Source organism: Cetorhinus maximus, chromosome 14, assembly GCF_964194155.1.
Source record: "Cetorhinus maximus chromosome 14, sCetMax3.hap1.1, whole genome shotgun sequence".
Classification (NCBI taxonomy): domain Eukaryota; kingdom Metazoa; phylum Chordata; class Chondrichthyes; order Lamniformes; family Cetorhinidae; genus Cetorhinus; species Cetorhinus maximus.
In genome coordinates this window covers 92,164,218-92,178,142 of record NC_135892.1, presented here as the reverse complement: position 1 = coordinate 92,178,142, position 13,925 = coordinate 92,164,218, and the positions used below count along the sequence as shown (strand labels likewise).

Genomic DNA, 13,925 nt, shown 5'->3' with positions numbered 1-13,925 from the left:
AACAAATACAGAAGGTAATGTTGTGTGACTGTATCACATAATAAGGGAGCTAATGAGAACAAAAAAGGAGCCCTTAAAAACCAAGATGTAGCCCCCAAAAGTCAAAATGTAGCCCCCAAAAATCAAAAATCGCCTGAGAAAATCTAAAAAAGAGCCCTCAAAAATTTTATTTTGACCCCCTGTTAGGTGCTCTCTGCTGCCCGAACAGTTGTTTCAGATGATATGGATAAATTGGAGCTTTTATCTTTTAGGATGGCTTCTCTCCCTTTCATCCATTCTCAGGAACATAGGAACAGGAGTAGATCAGTCAGCCCTTGAGCCCATTCTGCCATTCAATTAGATCATGTCTGATCTGTATCTGAACTTCATTAGCCCACATTGGCTCCATAACCCATAATACCATTGTCTAACAAAAATCTCAGTTCTGCAATTTTCAATTGAATTAGGCTCAACAGCTTTTGGAGGAGTGAGTTGCCTATTTTCACGACTCCCTGTATGAAGAATTGCTTTCTAACATTACTCCGAATAGCCTAGTTCTGATTTTAAGGTCATGCCCTCCTGTTCGGGACTCCCCGCATTTCCCCCACCCCCCAATCCCCCCCCCACCCCCACCCTCCCCATCAACTCCATCTTAAATACCTCAATTAAATTACCCCTTAATCTTCTATACTCAAGTCAATACAAGCCTAGTCTATGCAGCTATCCTCATAATTTAACCCTTTGAGCCCTGGTATCATTCTGGTGAATCTGTACTGCGATCTACCCTTTCTGAGGTGTGCTGCCCAGAACTGAACGCAGTACTCCAAATGGGGTCTATCAAGAGATTTATATAACTGTTACATAACTTGCACCCCTTTGTATTCCTGTCCCCTTGAAATAAAAGTCAACATCCCATTAGCCTCTTTAAATTACGTTTTGTACCTATCTACTAGCCTTAAGTGATTTATGTGCTTGGATTCCTAAATCTCTGCTTCTCCACATTCCTAACTTCTCATCATTTAGAAAATATGATGATCTATCTTCCTTAGATTCCAAGTGGATAACCTCATATTTCCCCACATTTAAGTCCATCTGCATAATTTTGTCACTCAATTAATCTATCAATGTCCTATTGCAACATTCTGCTCTTATCTACATTATTTACTGTGCCATTTAACTTGCGGCCAGCAAACTTGGATATCTGACTCTCTATTCCTTAATTAATAATTCTCAAAATAAAAGTGGGAACTTTAATCACATCCGGCCTCTTTCAAGCCCAGGTGATGGCAGCCTATGTCTGTCCAGTAGGCTGGGCTGGTTTGAGATGTCACTTGTTAAATAATTTATAACTCCTCCAAACATGCTAAATATTATGGTATTCCATATAGTATCTTCCCTTTCTCTACTGGGAAATTAGAGCATAAATTGAACAGATTGCCCAGTACTAGGACTACCACTATAGCCTTTACAGAAACTTTCAAGTGCAGTGAAATGAATTGAAAAGTAATCTGTTTAGCCCTTTCAATATCCTAGCATCCTAAATCCTTTAAGCATCTATAAGAAGCAACGATACTAGGTTTTTATGGGGTCATTTTTTTCCTATGCATTACACCCAGGTTCAAAGAAAATTTACGCCAAGTATTTTTTAAAAATTTGTGCTTGAAATGGGAGCAAAGCCCTGAGGAGCTTGTGGTGGGCAATTTCCTTGAATCATTGCAGTTCCTATGGATTGTGTAGAAAATCTTGGAATTTGATCCATTGAAGGTACAACTGCATGCGTCCAAATTAAGATGGGCATTTGACTTGGAGGGTGACATACAGATAATGCTGTTTCCATGATATTGCTGCTCATGCTTCTCAAAGTAGAGATCATGCTTCTGGAAGTAAAGATCATGGAGCTGGAGAGGGTGGTGAAGTAAGTTTGGCGAATTGCTGCCATGCTACACATGGTCATTGCCAGGCACTTATGTGGCACAAACATTGTACGCCAATGTTATTCAGGTCCTGGGCCAGAATTTTACGTCCCACTGACGTGAAATAGCGCAAGATGATGTCGGGCAAGTGTCCCATGTCATCGCTCACTCACGTGATATTTCGCTCAGCGGGCATGCGCAGCAATCAGATCTGCATCTGCTGACAATTAAGCCCACTAACGATGCAATTACAGCGATTTTATGTGGCCCGTCCACATTTGTGGTTGGCGGATGGGCCATTCTCAAAGGCGGCATTCACATTTTTGCTCAAACCTCGATCCAGGGCGGGATGAAATCTCCGTGGGGAAATAAAATAAAAATAGATATCTGGGGACTTTTTTTTATGAGATGCGCTTTCAGGTACTTGATTGTGGTGCATGGACATATTTTGCAGCATTTTTGTCGTTTCCTTTATTCTGTGCAGGTCTGCAGCTCCCTGGGGTATTCAGGGAGCTCACTACAAGCGCTCACCCGCATCCTCAGTTAGGTCAGTGCCCGCCCTCTTCCTGCCCCCATCTCGGCAGCGCTGAGCATTTCTCAGCAGACGTTTCATGCTGGCTGGCTGTTAATTGGCCAGCCAGCATGAAATTGTGGTGGGGGCTGATCAAGGCCAGAGGCCCATTTCCCATCCGCTTCCAGGCCCGCTGATCACACGTGCCCGACGAACGAAAAATTCAGGTGTACGCTAGCATAGGTTGCTCCATTATTACAGGATTTGTGAATAAAGCATAACACTATAGAGCCTGCAGTGATTGGCATTTGATAACTACAGTCATCTTCCAGTGTGTCAGTTATTATCATACACTGGACTATTTCTCCACTGACCCAATGTTCTTAGTTTTGCTATCATCAACTGGTGCTCAGCATGGGGAAGTACTGCTTCAACAATTAATGGGAGTGAGGTATGTGGTAATGAGTAAATTTCATTGGCATTATTTCACATGAAGGCATGAAACTTCATGGGGTTTGTAGTCATTGTTGAAGATTCTCAGGGCCAAGCCCACCCTATTGTATGGCCCACCCTTGAAGGGTCTAAGTAGGACAGGACATTTCCAGAGTTGGTGACAAGGAATGACAATGGAGAAGCCTAGGATGTTGGCCTAAATATATGACTGTCTGGCTGTTATAACTAGTCAGTGGGACAGCTCTCCTAATGTACACACCAGTCCTTAGATGTTGGACTTTGCAAGGTTGACTATGCAGGAATTATTTGAGCCTTGGCCAGAATCGCAATTGAGTGCAATGCATTTATCTATCATTGTTGAGTTGTTCAGTATGAACAGATCAACAAATTGTACTTATTCCAATGGTAAGATTAATATATTTTAATAATTTTTAAACATTATTAACTAATTGTGTTTCATATTACATTCTTTAAAAATAATGACTGATTAGGTCACATTGCACACCTCAATAATTTGAAGTATAGCATTGTGGCAAAAGTGATGTACTACCCTAGAAATCACAGTAATCACGTAATAAATACTACAAATGAATTACCTACCTATAAATGATCGATTGAGTTTACTGGTTGGAATATCTGAGAAGGAATCCAGCGCTTCTGTCACCCTACGGGCAGAAACAAGTACAGTTTAGATGCAAGAAGATGATAAGATTAATTGAAATGTATATTTTGTTTACATTTTAAAGTGCATCTACTCGAGAAATTTAGTATTAAAATGTTGATTTTCATCTTCTCAGCTCTCCGATTTGGATGCTAACGGAGTAGTAAAGGTCAAGAAAGCACTTTTACTTCAGCTCTGATGGATTCAGATTGGTTTTAGACCCTTCACTATCTTCAAGTAAGACCTGAAGCAGATGGCTACTCGCTGCAGAATTCCTAGACTCTGACCTGCTCTTGTAGCCACAGTCTTTACATGGCTCAACCAGTTCAGTTTCTGGTCAAAGGTAACCCTAGGGTGTTTGGGGAATTCAGTGATGGTAATGCCATTGAATGTCAAGGGGTGATGGTTGGATTCTTTCTTGTTGGAGATGATCATTGCCTGGCACTTGTGTGGCGCAAACATAACTTGCCACTTATCAGCCCAAGCCTGAATGTTGTACAGGTCTTGCTGCATATGGACATGGACTGCTTCAGTATCTGAGGAGTTGCGAATGGTGCTGAACATTGTGCAAACATCCCCACTTCTGACTTTATGATGGAGGAAGGGTCATTGATGAAGCAGCTGAAGATAGTTGGGCATAACACACTACCCTGAGGAACTCCTGCAGTGATGTCTTGGAACTGAGAACGATTGACCTCCAACAACCACAACCATCTTCCATCGTGCTAGGTATGACTTCAACCAGTGGAGAGTTTTCCCCTAATGCACATTGACTCCAGTTTTTCTAGGGCTCCTTGATGCCCCATTCAGTCAAATGCTGCCTTGATGTCAAGGGCAGTCACTCTCACCTCACCTCTTCAGCTCAGCTCTTTTGTCCGTGTTTGGACTAAGGATTTAATAAGGTCAGGAGCTGAGTGGCCCTGATGGAACCCAAACTGAGCATCAGTGAGCAGGGTATTTCTGAGTAAGTGCCACTTGACAACACCTCCCATCACTGTGCTGATGATTGAGTGTAGACTGATGGGATGGTAATTGACTGGTTTTGATTTGTCCTGCTCTTTGTGTACAGGACATATCTGAACAATTTTCCACATTGTCGGGTAGATGCCAGTGTTGGAGCCGTACTGGAACAGCTTGGCTAGGAGTACACTAGTTCTGGAGCACAAGTCTTCAGTGCTATTGCTGGAATGTTGTCAGGGCTCATAGTCTTTGCAGTTTCTGGTGCCTTCAGCTTTTTCTTGATATCACATGGAGTGAATTGAATTGGCTGAAGACTGGCATCTATGATGCTGGGGACCTCAGGGGGAGGCCGAGATGGATCATCCACTCTTCACTTCTGGCTGAAGATGGTTGCAAATGCTTCAGCCTTCTCTTTTGCACTGATGTGCTGAGCTCCCCCATCATTGAGGATGGGGATACTTGTGGAGCCTCCTCCTCCCTTTAGTTGTTTAATTGCCCACCATCATTCACAATTGGATGTGGCAGGACTGCAGAGCTTAAATCTGATCAGTTGGTTGTGGGATCGCTTAGCTCTGTCTATTGCATGCTGCTTATGCTCTAATCCTGCGTTGTAGCTTCACCAGGTTGACACCTCATTTTTAGGTATGCCCGGTGCTGCTCTTGACATGCGCTACTGCACTTTTCATTGAACCAGGGTTGAGCCCCCGGCTTGATGGTAATGGTAAAGTGGGGGATATGCTGGGCCATGAGGTTACAGATTGTGACCTGCAGTTGGAAGGGCCTTTAAAAAAACTTTATAAAACAACAGCCTAAAAATTCATTTGCATCTTGTCCGATATAGTGGGAAATCCACCGTATGCCACATTTGTAAAGACTCTTGTGTAATTATCTGTTCAAGGCCCACACATGAAACCAGACATTGGGTTCTTTGCAGATACTATGACCAAAGGGCAGGGGACTGAAACTAATTGAACAGCTCTTTCAAAGGTCCAGTACAGACACAAACAGCCAAATGGTTTCCTTCTGGGCAATATGAATGTATGACGCATCAGAGTGTCCTTCCCAAATTTGTTGGCCCAGGATGCAGCATACATCCTGTAGTCAGTACACTCAGTCAAACCAGCATTTCCTGGTGATGCAAGTGCACTTTAAGGTCATCCTGGAAGTCTATTTTTCAAATGCTGTGCAGGAGGAAAGGGTTAATACACTTTTAAGCAATAAGGAATCATCTATGACTCTTCATTTCTTATAAAAAGATTCAAAGATAATGTAAATGAATCATAATAGCCCCCAGAAGAATGTATAAACATCAACTAATTAAAAAAGCACTCTTTCAGTGTTGATGGAATTATAATCATCACCTTCAAGATAATTTTGCGTTCTTAGCAATTTCCTCCAACAGCATTTTATGTAAAATGGTCCCCAATGTCCTGTAATGCCTAAAAATGCCCAGCTTTCTCCCCCAGATTTTGGTGAATCAGGTTACAATTTCTCTTACGGCAAGGTTTTTATTGTGCACTTTTCTACTAATATTCTCAAACTGCATTGCAAATTATCACAGCAACACAGCCACAGTCAGATTCACCAACAAATCAATGTTGTCAGACCCACCATGATTAGCATCAATTTTCTGATATTAATCCTGTAATTGCAATCTACTCTGTTAATTATTCCATAGATTTTCACAGCTTTATAGGCTTATGAGTAGGGAACAAGGAGACATTGTACGTCATAATGTCAGACTGAAGCATCAATAAAGAGCTTAATGAGAGTTCTCTGGTGGACTGATCAACAGCAAATTAGCTTGCAGCATTTTAGTGAGTTACAATCTGGACAGCTGTACGTTCATGGTACAAACTACACATTAACTGGTGAGATACCAGATTGACACTGCAGGGTAATATAGAAAATGAGGAACCACACAACCACAGAAAATGACCCTAAACAACAGGTACAATGTATTTATTACCTATGATGATAAGGATACAGGCTGTTGAAAGGTCAACCAGAATGCAGACCATGGAGCAGGGGGCTAGGGAAAGGAGGAGATGGAAAGCCTAATGTGGTAGATGCAGGTGATTCAATAATTCGGTGGTCAGCTGGACTCCTTTGTAGGCAGGGTCAAGTGTCCCACATGGTTTGTTGCCTACCTGGTGACAGAGTGAGGGACATGTTGAACCACCTGGAAAGGATATTGGAGAGGAAGAACAGGGATCTAGATGTTATGGTCAATGTTGGGAACATAGGAAAATGTAGGCAAGAGATCCTGTTGAGATTACCAGGAACTAGGGGCTAAATAAAAAGAAAGGGCCTCAAGGGATATAATCCCTGGACTATTACTCAAGCCACATGCAAACTTCATGGGATAAGCAGATTAGGGAGGTGGACACATGGTTGGAGGAGTAGTGTAGGAAAGAAAGGTTCCATTTCATGGATCACTGGCACCAGTACAGAGACAGGAAGAAACTGTATTGTCGGGACTGGCTCCACTTGAATTGGGGTGGGATCATGGTCCTAGTAGAAAGATTAAAAGGGTGGCCACAAGGACTTTAAACTAGTAAGTGGGGGAAAGCGGCTCGGGTGGAAAAGGTGGTATAGGTAATATTGGAAAATTTCTGATCTATGGCATGTTCCTGGAGTGGGAGATGCCGGTTAATCATATATGTCAGTTAACTAAGATGTAAGGTGAGTTCTGCATTTTCATCCATCCAGAAAGCTCCAGGGTGATCATGTAGGTGTTGAGATCTCGTGTGAGAGTTGCAGGGGCACACAAATTTAGTGTGCGGTGCCAAGGGAACACGGTGCTACAAAATAGTGGGAGGCTGTGACTGGAGCATGGACATGCCGCCAATAACAGCTACCAGCAAGTTTGATATCTACAGTCAAAAAACACACACGACTCCAGAATTCTGATTACTAGAGAATTCCGATGGGTGGAGTGCCGAATAGCAGGAATTTTACGGTAGTTTGAAAATAAGCAAAAAGAGTAGGGTAACAGACAGAAGTTGAGTTTTATACACTACAGGTAAAGGAAAAACTGAGTAAAACATTAGAGCTGAAGGGCAGGTTAAGATATGTGGCCCAAATAAGGATTTTTTAATATAAATCCAAAGAGAACAAGGAACAAATTGAATGAATTCAACCTGGAGGGTACGACATGCTAGTTATTTTGAAGATATGCAATACGATCAGGACTGGAAACTAAATATACCAAGTTATATGATCTACAAGAAAGTTAGGGAAAATGGTAGAAGCTATCTTAGTCCTTCTTTAAAGAAAAGCCTGCATTTGCTTTTCACAACCACTAGACATCTCAAACACTTTAGAACAGGCTTGTCCAAACTTTTCGCTCAGAGGGTCACATTTTGGATTTTCTCTCACTCAAGGGGCTGAAGCACAAGTTTTGGGAAGAAAAGGAAACAGGCACAGAGGAATGGAAATTTATCTCACTGTTACTCCAAACAGCACAAACCTTCATCCTATAATCAATCTAACTTATCGCCTTACCTTCTCCGCACTTCTCCAATAAAATGGAGACTGCCTGGGGTCACCCAAGATCTGGGGCGGGGCCACTATCACTGAGCACCCCCCCATCAACTTCAGGAGCACCTTGATTACAGAATGTCATGTTTTATATGGCACCAGATAAATGATGGCACGTAAGGGTGATCAACATCCAACAATGGCTAACTGGTTGGACATGCTAAGATACCTCTAACAATTTCCACTGTCTGTGGCCCACTTACCTTGAGTTTTTCTAAGGGAATTAAATGATCAACTCTTGGCAATCTGTTTACCTCAGAAAAAGTGCTTCATGATCGTTACTAGTACTTATGCATTAACTACGACAAACAACAAAGTAGTGAAAGAGCACAACAATTTGGAGCAGTTCACCTCAGCAAAGATCATAAGCATTAACATTACACTCTGATATTAGCATACAAATGCTTAATGGATCTTCCGGTCCCGCCGTCAATGGACTTCTGGCTGTGGCACCGCCTTGCCCGCGGCGGGTCCCGCCCGCAACGGGGCCGGAAAATCTCGGCCTATGTGTTAATACAAAATTGCTTTTACTATTTTAGCTATAGCATTACCATATCAAAATTAATAGGTTTATTATTATAACATAATAATTAGGCTAACAGCGCTTAAAATAACATACAAAGGGATTTAATGTGAACATGTTAACAATTTGTTCAATAATATTTCAAAAGCACAGTGATGGGTGTTTGCTGTGATGTGGCAGCTTGTAATTGGGACAAGTGGTATCAAATTTCCACTGTAGTGGGCTATTATTGGCTAATCAACTTCATTTTTTCCTAGCCATATAATTACAAAACATAATGGATGCATCCTTGCACTTAGAATTGGCATCTGCTAGACAGCCTCAAAGCGCAATTTGCAGCATGTTGGGATCACCAGGGCAACCTACATGTTGATTGATGGATGGATCACTGTTTAATGTGGTTGCAGTCATCTCTCACTATTCATCCACACTGCTGCAGAAACATATAAGAGCTCATAAAACAACTCAATGCCAAGCATTTGAAAGACTCATGGATTGTTCTGAAAATGTTCAGCAATATCATTAAAACAATGATTGTGCTGTGCTCTAAGTTTGAATGGAAGACCTTTAAAGATGTTATATGACAAATAAAATCCAGTATGTATAACACAAGAAATACATGACATGTGACAATATTAAATGCATTCCAAATATTTTACTATGGTTGATTTAGTTGAGGATCACATATGGAAAAGCAGAATTTTTTGAATTTCTTTTAAATTGTAACCATTAACTTTTCTGGCTTTTCCTCTTTTTATGGCATCACTATTTACTTGACACTAAGTTAATCAAGAATAGGTTTCATGTCCTAAGCAGATGATGGATTGAAAATGTTTCACACCATCTCAGCTGACCTCACTTTCTTTCACCTTCATCCAGAAAAGGAACTCCACACTACAGGTATGTGTGGCCAAACACTTAAATCATTTATCCAAAAATGAACCACTAGAATGCTTTGCTGTTCCATTTTTCACCATTTTAACCTTAATTGAAAACCCTGAATGAAAGAAAATAACTTGTTTAACCCTCTCTTTGCAGAAACTGGCTGTTCACAAGCTACTTGAATATCAAGATTGAGCCAAAAACAGTCAAAGCCTTGAGGAAAAAAATGTAAAAATTTCTGTAGTAAGATGAAAACAGCAAACTCTTGTTAAGGCTTTGCATCAATAAAAGAATCTCATTAAAACCACTCAAATCATAGCTTATTTAAGTAGTTGCTTACACTCCTATGAAATATAGGTAGTATCAATGGTTTATAAAAGACCTTCTTTTGGGCAATGTAATTCTGTGTATGCATCTTTCTTTCTTGGGCGGGACATTGAATTGAAATTACTTTTATCCCGTGAAGAGTAATAAATATGTGAAGTTAAACAAAAGCAGTTATTACTCTATCAAATATTCACATTAAAAAGAACAAGATATTGATCTCTTTACAAACAGGGCTCATGTTTATAAGGATAAGTGGAGAGTAGGATAAGGTTATCAACTCTGGTTGGAGGCATTCCTAGAGGTTTAATCACATGATTCTCTGGCCACATGACATTGGATCAGGTGACATTACATGACATCAGGTCCTGGAAGACCACTCAGTAGTTGATTGCAACCTGACACAAAGCCTCTGAAAATGTATTATTGTTGCTTTAAGACTGAGGACCAGGTGCTACTGAAAAGTACAAAAGCATAACTGTTGAGCCTTTCTATAATATATTAAAAATACTTTCCTTTTTGCTGTCTTTTTCATATTGTCAAGTAAAAAAAAAATCCTGATCTGATGCTAAAAAGACTAATTATAGTCAGAGGTGTTTGTTTGAAAATCTTGGAACATATGAGATGGAATATTTAGCCATTTACAGAATTTGAAATTAGAATGAGCTGATAACAAAGAGTGCCCTGACCTTTTTGTCAGATCTTTGTACTTATAATAATCAACTGATCACCACTTCATGAAATCTAAATTCTTTAGTTTTGATGACTAAACCTTTTATATACAAATGGCTAATTAGCACAAGTGTTCCTGCTTTCTGCTGTTATTTTTATAATTAGTATACAGTGACTTTACTGCATTACAATGTACTTTGGAGACTCACTCACCATCTGCTGAGCTGACTGTATAATGAGAAATAAATGCAGTAATATAACAACATATTGATATTGTTTGAGTGGAAGCATTGGCCTGGAAATTGGATTCTGCTGCGCCCATCTCACTGGTGTAAAAAGGGCAATAAGGGTCCAATATGCCAGGTTCATTCCGTGAAGTAAATGCACTACCTGCCATATTTGTAAAGGCTTCTCAATAGGTGTTTAGTGTACCTGAAAGAGTTGTTAATATCAAGGGATATGCAAATAGAGGGCTTACTGCCTATTTGAGGACCTCTTTACAAAATTGGATTAAGAATGACCTGACACCAGTTTCTTCTGGTGTTAGACAACCAAACCAGCAGTCCTTAGAGTGTGAACCTTTTTCTACTTACCTCATTATGGAGCCAGGAGTCACCACCTAATCCCCTTGCAATTGCCTTCCCCCACCTTGGACTCTTATAAGGGTGTCTGAAGCCGCTGATCTTCCTTCCCCTGGAACTACTGAACAGCCTTCCAAGCCATAACAGACACTGCAACTCACCAGTAATAAGCCAATGACATTGGTGCAACAATATGCCATGGTCTTGCCATTATTAGGCACATGGAGCACGCTCTGCATTGGGATCACATCCAAAAATCAGTTGTGATCCAATTTCTAAGCCATTACATTTACTATTATTTGCAAAATTGAATATATGTCAAAGTTTTCTAAAATTGCAGTGGTTTGAGAAACAATATTGTGCTGACATTGTAAACAACTTAAATACCATTATACTGGCTTGAATTTTGTAAGCATTTCCTATCATGGTGAAACAATTGTCTTAAACCTGGTGGCTATCTGTCAATGTGCTCACAAGTTATTGAGCTGAAAAACAACAAAACCAAAACTTAATGTAGGAAACAAACTAGTTTTCAAAAGATACCTACATACGGGTTTCACATTCTTTGTTGTAGCCAGTTTCAGAGTGAAATCATGAGAGGCCTTGATGTGTGATACAACAAAACAAGATTTGTCGTGGAGTGGCAAAGTTTGCTCCTTTGCTTCCCTATTTGTTCAGTTACCAATTTTAGTAGCATCATTCTTGGGAGGTGCTGGATGGATGTCAAAGGGAAGGATGGCACATGCTCAAAAAGTTGGCCCAGGTTGCTGACACCACCCAGAAGGCAATGGAACACTGGTAGAGGCATGAGGCCAGAGCACCAGTCTTCCCTCCTGGTCAAGCATAGTGTTCAGGGATAACACAAGGAAGGGAATGGGGAGAAATATAAATATGTTCAACAAAGACCTAGCTAGAAAGCAATCATCAAAATACACAACATAATAATAGTCATGACAATGTATTAAATTGGGTGCAAATTCATCAATAACTTGTTGATATTATCTTAAAGTCTGTCCAATACATATTCCAACTTAATTTACATAGATTAATTACCGATAAAAATGTGTATAATAGGTATTTATTTAGATACTGAATTTAGAAAAAGCCTGCCACAGATTTTGTAGCAAGACTAGAAAATATAGATCAGTATAAGCAGCTACTTTGACTTCCTCTAAAACAATGTATTTTGGTAAAATAATTCATAAACTTGATGGGTGAGTCAAATTCCTTATACATCATATTATGTACGTTTTTTTAAAATCTAGGACCAAACTGGTTATTATTTGCATGCATACCCAAAGAAAGCCCAATGCCAAGAATTAATATACCTTACCTCTGAACTCTTGATGGGGGTGCAAACACACCATGTTTTGGCTGACATGTGAAATACTGTATTCCCCCGACAGAGCCATCATTTTTGCCATTGGGTTTATCCAACTCAATCCCATACCAATAACCTACAAAATGACATATGAGTAAGACTTACATTATATTAAAAAAAAACACGATTTTATCTTCACATATAGCCAGTGTTTAACGGCCATGGGGTTGAAACCGAGCCTAATAAAATGGCTGCATCAAGAGACCATTCTGGAGATCAAAGCATGTCCGTAAGATGTTCCATTCAACAGTTGGGTGTGCCATTTTTCAGGCATTTCTGGTGGGTGCCTAAAACAGGTATTTTCTTCTTTATGGCCAGAATCTTCAGCCTGGCAAGCGGGAGCGGGGCCCACTTGCCGACATGTAAAATACCACGCGGTGATGTCGGGCGTGCATCCCAACGTCACCGCACGTCATTCCGATTTTCAGTTCGGCAGGCACGCACTGGTGTCGGCTGCACGCCCGCCGAACTGTCAAAGGCTATTAAGGCCATTTAAAAACTAATTAAACCGCTTAACATAGCTGCTCGTCCAGCCTTAAGGTTGGCAGGCAGGCAAAGAGTCCAGACAGCCTTCGCATTTTTCATGAAACCTCATCCATGGGCGGGATGAGATTTCATGAATGATTTATAAGTGAAATTAAGATTTTCATAAAAATTCATAGACATGTCCCAGCTCATGTGACGCTTTCACATGAGGGGACAAGTCCTAAATTTTTTTTCTTTATTAAAATTTTTGAAACTCAAACTGATCCCTCTGAGGCAACTCTGTGCCTCAGGGAGATTTCTGTGCTCTTTCGCCCTCACAGCGCTCAGCGCTTCCGGGTACGCATCACGCTGGGTGGGCCTTAATTGGTCCCCACGTAAAATGCCGGCGTGCAGCCGATCGCTGGTGGCAATTGGCTGCACACCCACCCGTACCCGTCCAACCCCTCCCAACAGGGAGAAAATTCTCCCCTATATATGTAAATGAGGGGGATAATGCCAGTTTTAGACCCACTGTGAGATACTGAATAGTGATGAGCAGGGCAGGAGCCAGGCCAGCTCTGTTCAGGATTCTTCAGCTGCTGCATCCTTAGCCAACAAAAAAGAAAAAGAAAGACTTGCATTTATATCAGTGCTTTTCACAACCACTTGCTGTTTCAAAGTGCTTTACAGGCAACAAAGTACTTTTTAACTGTAGTCACTATCATAGTGCAGGAACAATTTTTAAAAATCACTTTTGCGGAACAAGGAGGAGCAGGAGCGCTTCCCTAACTCCTCAGTTCTTTTCATTGCCTTCCACAGTGATTCCCCCCACCTCCTCTAGGATTTAACATCAAGCTGCAGCAAGACAAACAGCCCAATGGTCTTTGTCTTTAAAATGGGCGAGCTGCCTCTGGAGGGATGGCAAGTGATAACACAGCACCCAAATAATACTAATAAAGCCTGAGGCCCAATTTGAGCCTGCTTTGGGGCTCCAAATTAGGGTGTATGGACTGTAGATGCTACATATCAGGTCCAAAAATGGGCTTAAGGAAGTTTCCACCCCAAAGTGTCATGCAC

General features: G+C 40.9%; 1 protein-coding gene across 4 annotated transcripts in view; it reads right to left on the bottom strand.

The window, feature by feature from the left end:
* The window catches only part of LOC144689829 (CAP-Gly domain-containing linker protein 4-like), a 350,052-nt gene that overhangs the window by 62,146 nt on the left and 273,981 nt on the right, over nt 1-13,925 (bottom strand). For all 4 annotated transcript variants that reach the window (XM_078557236.1, XM_078557237.1, XM_078557238.1 and 1 more), the window contains 2 exons: nt 12,336-12,459; nt 3,457-3,521 (listed from right to left, as the gene is read on the bottom strand). In XM_078557236.1, the coding sequence (XP_078413362.1) occupies nt 3,457-3,521; nt 12,336-12,459 (189 nt within the window). The remainder of the gene's footprint in view (nt 1-3,456; nt 3,522-12,335; nt 12,460-13,925) is intronic.